General features: G+C 37.5%; 1 protein-coding gene across 3 annotated transcripts in view; it reads left to right on the plus strand.

Annotated features, from left to right (window-relative positions):
• The window catches only part of cnbd1 (cyclic nucleotide binding domain containing 1), a 43566-nt gene extending 36206 nt beyond the window's left edge, over positions 1 to 7360 (plus strand). For all 3 annotated transcript variants that reach the window (XM_066684064.1, XM_066684066.1, XM_066684065.1), the window contains one exon: positions 7122 to 7360. In XM_066684064.1, the coding sequence (XP_066540161.1) occupies positions 7122 to 7220 (99 nt within the window). In that variant the 3' untranslated portion in view covers positions 7221 to 7360. The remainder of the gene's footprint in view (positions 1 to 7121) is intronic.
• The last annotated feature ends 958 nt before the right edge of the window (positions 7361 to 8318 follow it).

The following is an 8318-nucleotide window of genomic DNA, read 5'->3' on the forward strand; positions in this document are numbered from 1 at the left end:
GACATGGAGTAAGAGGCAGCTCACTGGAGTCAACTTTCTGTTTCTGTGTGGGTGGGAAATTCACAAGTGTGTGTGAAATAATAATGTTAATACAGTATTATTGAACAGAAAAAAAACTCCAAACCTTTATCGTGTAGTAAAAAATCTAAATCAAAAGCAAAATTATATATACAGTACAAATGACAGTTAAAAAAATATTTTTTTAAACTGTTTACAAATCTTAAATTTTCAAGCCCAAAGTGGTCTTTTGGCATTGTTCAATGAACACTTTTGCGGCATATTTTTTAACAGTGTAAGGTTTGTTTAGAAGTCTTAAAACAAATGTATTCCTTTTACGTATTTCAAGTACTCTTTGCTTTGATCCTTGGAAGATGTATGCTATGCTGCGCTTTAGGATGTGTCTGGAACATTACAGTGTGGCAGCTGTATCAGACAGTGTAACTTCACTGTTATGATTGCATGTGGTGACTCCCTAATAGGTTTCATTTCAGGTAATCTGTTTCTCGTAGTAAATTGTCCACTGTCCAATACATATTCCTGCCTTGTGCCCAATGATTCAGGGTATGCTCTGGACCCACCGCAACCTTGATTAGGAGGAAGTGGTTGCAGAAGATGAATGAATGAATGTTTCTAATAGTTCCTTAAAGTCTAAATTATAAGATAATCATTTCCATTTCATAGCAATATCTGGTGTCTGCTTTAAAAAATAAAAAAGCCCTTCGGCCCGCAATCCCAAATGGAGTCAACTCCCTGAATGAATCTGAACATTATTATACTACCCCTGACCCCTCTTGAACTCACCTATATCATGTGCTCCCCTCTCCTCCAACCCATTCTGTATTATATGTTCCATTTCCTCATATGGTCTCCATATGAACAGTAGAAAACCAGACCCTTTGTAAGAACAGTAACCGCTTGTTTCCCTCGTGTAATTTGATTGTCTCTTTTACAAAACGACCATACTGTAAAGATTCCATCAGAAGTGTAGTGTGTGCACTTCGGAAACACACAGTTAATATTAACACCCAGTGATGGGAATGGTCTTTAGTAGCTGGTACTTATGGGCTTTTAATGGCTAATTTGACAGATGCCGCAGAACTATTGTTTTCCTTCCCTTGCCTTATTCTTGGATTTGCTGGTTTGAATGATCTCATTTGTCAGGCCCAGCGTGTTTGTGACAAATTTAGCCATGAGAGTTCTCCCTGGTGTCTGGTACTTCCCTCAATATAAACTAGTTTGTAGATGGTTCTGCTTAAGCTTTTTGCTTCTGCCATGGGATTAAGTGGCTTGCTGTAATTTGATTCAAATCATATGTTTGTTAGCAAGTATGAGGTGGGAAGATTGATGGATGTGTGCATCATCATTTTGAACTGAAGGAGTTTATAATGGTTGAGGAATAAACAAGAGTTTGAGGATGAAAGATTTCATCTTGTTAGGGAGGAAGGAAAGGCAATGTGGCTGAGCCAGGGAATGCAGACATGAGCACCACAATCAGCATAGCAGCTATGTTATTTTTTGAACTGCAATATCCCAAGGTTTTATTAATTTATTAATGCGTACGTAAACATATGTACACCGAGAAAGTGATTGAATTGACTTGACAAAATATGTTTTAAAAATATTTTTATTTCCTCATGAATAAAATGAATTGTATCAGTTTATCAAAAAAAAGTCTGATTTGACGATGATGAACTGAATATTAAAATAAATAATAGTTATACTTGTCACACCCTTGTCCTGTCTGGTCTGTTTTCCCCGCCATGTGCTCTCTTGGTATTGTTTTTGTCTCCGCCTTTGTTCCGCCTCCTTGTCCGTCATCCTCGTTATCTGTTTCAGGTGTGTCTCGTCTGTTCATGTATTTAAGTCCCCTGGTATCACTTGCATGTATCGGTCATTTGTTCTTGTTTTGTTTCCAGTTCCTCAATTTGTTATAATTCCTAGTCATGCTTGTTCTCGTTATGTTTTCCTTCTCCTAGTAATGTCGTTTTGTTAGAATTGCTAGCTCTAGTCTTGTTGTTTCGTGTTCTCGTTCCTAGTCATGTTCTTTCCTCACTTCGTGTTTGCCCTCGAGTTCGTTTGCGTTTGTTTAGTTATTTTCTTACCTTTGTTTATTTATGCAAGCAACCTGCACATCTCTGTTACAAATGAAAATGTAAACTTTATGCTGAATGCCATAAATATATGAATATTTTATCTGTAATTGGTTTTTAATTTTAAATGTTTCAGCCTACCTCATATGTTGGCCTAACTGTAACAGACTGAGAGCAGTTGCCTGACAGAAATGGGCTGAGTGTTTTGTTATAGAGTTATAGAGATAGTAGTTTTAAGAGTCGATTTCCCCAGTTTGGAAAATATATTTGATGTGGTTTAACAACATTAATGGAGCAGCTGTCTCAGCAGTGAGCTGACAGTAGATATGGTTTGACAGTGTGTAGTGTGAATTGTGAGCAGATTCATGCCTGGTAAAACTCCTGTGGTGTACTTCATAACTTAAGCTACAAGCAGCCTGTACTTTTCCTAAGTATGCTAATTATTGTGAGGGATATGTTTGCCTTTGACAAAGTATGTACTCTGAAATAAAAAGAGAAAATATTTATGAGACCAAACTTGTGCATGTTTGATAGATTATTCCTGAAATACACAACCATTACAAGAAGTGAATTTATGGATGATAGATGTATAAAAAGATTCTAGCTTGATGGCACTATATGACATACTTTATATAATGTGTAGGCAGTTGTAAAACCTGTTTGATGATGAGCAGAGCTGAAGGTATTTCCAAGATTAATGAGACTGTTATATTTTATTCTTAATTAACTTTTGGTACATTAAAGGCAACATCTACAATTGTGGGGAGATGATAGTTTATATTCAGAAGCTTCTCCTTAAGTTTTATTCACAGTTTGAAGTACCACAGAAACATTTTGTTACTGGAGTTGATTAGTTTTGTGACACTTTTAGTCACTTGTGAATTTAGATTCTGTTCAATTTACAGCAAAAATAAGTCTGTATTACCCATGATTAGGAATAGAGCAAAAGTTGGACAATATGCTGTATTCTCTATGAAAAATACTGATTATTGCTTGATTTTTAAGAACATGATTTTATTCATTCATTAATTGTCTGTAACTGGTGCCTGAATCACTGGGCACAAAGCAGGAACACACCCTGGAGGTGGGCGACACACACTCACACACACACACACACATACAGACATTCACATACTCACTCACACACTCACACCTATGGGCAATTTTGAGTAGCCACTCACCCACCAATGTGTGTTTTTTGGACTGTAGGAGGAAACTGGAGCACGCGGAAGAACAGACACAGGGAGAACACACCAAACTCTGCACAGAACCAAACCCACAACCAAATTTAAATAGATGGCAGCCCCAACATATCTAAAATAAAACTGTATTAGTAAATCAGTTACATCTTACTACCTTTCTTGCCGTGAAGGTGGCACTATGGGCAGATATGACGTTATATACAAACAAACTAACTAACTAACTAACTAACTAACAAACCCACAACCCCAGGACCCTAGAGATGTGTGACAGCGACACTACCTGTTGTGCCAGTGTACCGCCATAGAACATGATTTAAGCATGTAAAAATTGCAAACCTGACTGGTACATTACAAACAAAAATGTCTGAAGTTACCTAAAACATGAACTAGGACACACAGTGTCATAGATGTGAAACACTAATCTCCTGTAGTAGCCCTGGTGCTCCAACAATATTCATCTCCACAACCCAGACCAAGGACAGGATATAAACTTTTTATGGTGCAGTAGAAAGCTTTCGATAGGAGTTAATATAAGTTTGTCCTTGTTTGTAACATATGGAAGTAGTTCTGGTTTTAACAGCAGTGTTACAGTGGAACTGTTTGCTGTGCTTGTAAATTTAATTACTTTTCTCTGGTTCTAAATGTAAAACCTTATATTTTGCATCTTTGTGTGAAGAGAAACACAGACTAACAGCTTGTAACTCTAGCTATTTCCAAAAAGTTGGCAAACTGTGCCAAATGTAAATAAAAACAGAATGCAATGATCGTCACTTATATTAACAACACTAAATGTTCTGGAACCAGTGACAGGTCTGGACTAATTTATCACCTTAACCCTTTTACTAAGGAGCCACGTTGATTCAATCCACCCAGAATGTGAATATTTTTTTCTGATATAAACAAGGCCTTCCCAGAAAAAAGACGTTGTCCCAAACAAAAAAGATGTTGTTCCAAAATCTGCATATATTTCTCAACATTAACAGTGCCTTGATGGATATACAAGTCACCCATGCAACATGCACTATTGCACTCCCATACGATGATAGATTCTGGACTATAAAAAGCCGGATGTTCCCTCTCCTCTTTAGCCAGGAGGATGGCACATGCATAATTTCCAAATATTTTGATTTGTTGGCCCACAGGACTATTTTCCATTTCCAAACGATAACACAGTCCATCTTAAATGAGCTTGAGCCCAGGGAAGGTGGTGCTGTTCTGGATTTTGTTTGTATGGGGCTGCTTCTTTGCATTTGTGAGTTTTAACTTGCTTTTGTGAATTCAGTGATGAGAAGTGTTTCTGAACCCATGCAGTGATTTCCACTACAGAAACATGTCTGTATTTAATTAAGTGCATTTAGAGCTTGATTTACTGTAGATGAAGAACTCTCCCAGGAGCTTTGCTATGAATTTTTGCAAGGGTAATGTTGAAACATGTAGTCTTTCACAGATACGTGAACCCCTCTACAGCTTTACTTCTGAAAATCTTAGCCTCTCTGAGATGTGATTTTTAAACCCAGCCATGTCACTGACATCTTGCCAATTGACATAATTGTATTTTGTTGCCCATTCACACATTTGGAACATGTTGCTGGCATGAAATTCATACCGTGTGTGTGTGTGCGTGCGTGCGTGCGTGCGTGCGTGTGTGCGTGCGTGCGTGCGTGCGTGCGTGTGTGCGTGTGTGTGTGTGTGTGTGTGTGGCTCCCCTTTATAGTAGTGCAGCAGGTAGTGTCGTGGTCACACAGCTCCATGGACCTGGAGGTTGTGGCTTCGATTCCCGCTCCGGGTGACTGTCTGTGAGGAGTTGGTGTGTTCTCCCCGTATCCGCGTGGATTTCCTCTGTGTGCTCAGGTTTCCTCCCACAGTCCAAAAACACACGTTGGTAGGTTGATTGGTGACTCAAAAGCCCAATGATTCCAGCTAGGCTCTAGACCCACCATGACCCTGAATTGGATAAGTGGTTAGCAGACAATGAATGGATGGATGGATATATATATATATATATAAAGCTATGATATCTCAAAGATTCCATTATTAAAACATTCTCTTTGTACTATTCCCAATTACACATAGGGTTAAAATGATTTGCGCATGTTTGTATTGTTTTTATTTACATTTTTCATAATGTCCCAAAATTTCTTTAAATGGGGTTTGTACATTTGTACTAATGTGCATTGCTTAGCTAGTAGCCCAGATTTATATTTATTATTAACCAACATGTCAGAAAATACATTAATCATAATAGCTTTTGGGAAAGCCTGGTAAGGGTGATCTAGCATGTTTAAATTGCTTGTCTCTTGGTGCTACTTCACTAAGGAATTAATGCGAACTGATAACTTAGGAGTGTATATTAGTGTATGGCAAAGGCTAAAACAGCAATACCAGATTTAATTTAATCTCCTTTAATGGAGATAATTTTTATTCCAGTATGCAAACACCTAGTGAGCCATGAGGAAACTATCTCTGATTTTTACAAAAATGTTTATTGGCTTGAAATTGTAAACAGCATTTTTAAGAGAGGGAAATGCAAAACATTGCAAAAGCAGTGCAATGGCCCTGTTGAAAAAGGAGACAAATAAAAAAAGATCAGATGTCTAATAGACAAATTAAGATGTGAAATGTATAGCCCATTAAATCAAATGTAATGAACGTACTTGCAGCAATTTAGAAAGTAACAAAGAGCAAACACTATTTGTTTTTAATTGTGGCACGCCACAGATTAATCCCTGTGACAATGCTGTCTGAGTTGAACTAATCAATATCCTGCTAAACAGACCGAATAAAAAATGCAGGCTATAGATGAAACATGTTGCACTCCAGTTTGACATGAATGCCAAATGTCAGACAGCCTGTGTTCATTACAGAAGTGGCCTCTGCAAAAGTTTCAGATATATCATAACTACTGAATTCTTAAAGTATGGTTTTCACTTTCATTTCTTTAAGGTATTTTACAATGACAATACCACTGTACATTATGTTAATGTTTCATGATGAAAAAATCTGTAGAAATAGTCCAAATTTATTTTAAAATTCAGTCTCATTAACATAAATGCAGTGGCTTTCAAAGCTATTCCTCAGAGCCCTCAGATAATCCACATTTTTGGTTTTTGTCTCTACACTGGCAGGAAAACATGGCCAGTCTCTGGGAATTTGCAGGCCAGGCTTGCAACAAGCACCGTGAAGTACATTGAGGTTAACATTTCTCCTTTCACCATGTTACAGTATCTGTAATATATATGTTATGGCATGGACTATACAAATGTTTCATTAATGATGAAACTGGCAAGTGTAATGATATTCCTTAACATTTATGTGCATTTGCCTGTGTTCATGTAAACATTTCTTTATCTTTGATTTAATGTGTTTATGTCTGTGTTAATTTAAACGTTCCTATAACTTTGATGTTATGTTTATGTATCTGTGCTAATGTAAATGTGGTTTTAACAAGAGATGTAATCGGCCTATGTGTTCTCCCTAGAAATAAACAATGTTATCACTTTTAGATAAGAGGAAAAATGGTCTACAGAGAGATGCTTCCTTGTAAACTTTGTCTCACATACTGTTTGACACTGTACACACACACACACACACACACACACACATATATATATATATATATATATATATATATATATATATATATATATGAACACACACTTTGTATTTGATGTTATCTGATTTGGGTATTTAAGTATGTTGAAGCAAGCAATTTTTAAAAATAATTTATGTACTTGATTCTTAACATCTGGGAAAGTGCTGTTCAAAACATTATGCACTATTATGTTTTTCTGAGCATATATTTTCTCTTTTCCATTGTCTGTCTTTACAGAAACAAGTTCTGTCTGATGCTCTGTTTTACAATGGTATTCGTCAGGGGTGTGGAAAATGGACGTTGAACAGAGGACCTGGAAAAACAACCGACAAGTAAAAACCCACCAAGTTTTGCAAACAAACACACATATTCAATGGCTTAATGAAGAAGAAAAACACTGTGAATGCCCTGAAAATCTCAGGCGTCCATTTTTCCAAACCCTAATTTGCTGGTTTTGGTAGACATGACTTCCTGAAACCCACCATAGACACTGACTGCAGCATTTGTCATTAAGAGACACTTTGTTTTGCTCTCATGTTGCTACAGCGTCCAGCTGTGTAAAAAAAGAAAACAAAAAAAAACAAACAAACAAACAAAAAACCCACATACAACTGAACTCTGCACCATTGTGAAAAAGACTGCCTCACTACTTCTCTTTTTCAAAAGCTTTTCAAACAAGACGCAATTATTCTCAATCAGCCAGCTTGTACCACAGCGCTTCCGTAAGGCATGCCAGGGGGACTCTGAGGACGGAAACATAATGTTGTAATTAACCAACTTATACTGACAGAACTGGACAGGGCCTGTGTGCTCCTGCTCAACCCAGTTAGGCCTCTTGTGTTTGAAGCCTTAGTCAAAACCTGTAGGAGGTCAGTTCCGAGGTCCACAAAAACCCAGTCATGCTGACTGACACCATTTTCATCCCATGGACCCTGAAGTAGGGTTTTCATCCCTTTTGTTTCTCTCCCTGTCTCTGGTGCTTCTCTTTTGAAGATTCTTTCAATTATCATCACAAGTTCCACAAACTGGCTTTCTGTCAGGGACAAAAGGGCAAATAATGCCTTTTCATTGGCTTTTCAGGCAGCTGAATCAGTGTATGAGAGTTCTAGAGCTTGTGCAGCTTTCAAAGAGACAAAATGTAGATTTCACCTCCTCCTCATGTCTCTGTCACTGCATGTTCTGCAGATACGCTAAACGTCTTCCAAACCAAAAATGTTAATGGATGAAAAGGCCATTGACCAGAACATGTCACTGAAAAACCAAGGGAGCTTAAATCACCCTAGAACGGCTCGAACTATCCTGTCTGGTCTAAATGCTATAAAACATAATGATTTAGCTGTAAGGCTGGGCAGACCTTTAACAGTGCTTTGACTCTACTTTAGTCTTCTCGGCTTTGCATGAACACATCTTTATGGAGACTTGGAGTCCAGAATA

Source organism: Hoplias malabaricus, chromosome 10 (genome assembly GCF_029633855.1).
Source record: "Hoplias malabaricus isolate fHopMal1 chromosome 10, fHopMal1.hap1, whole genome shotgun sequence".
Classification (NCBI taxonomy): domain Eukaryota; kingdom Metazoa; phylum Chordata; class Actinopteri; order Characiformes; family Erythrinidae; genus Hoplias; species Hoplias malabaricus.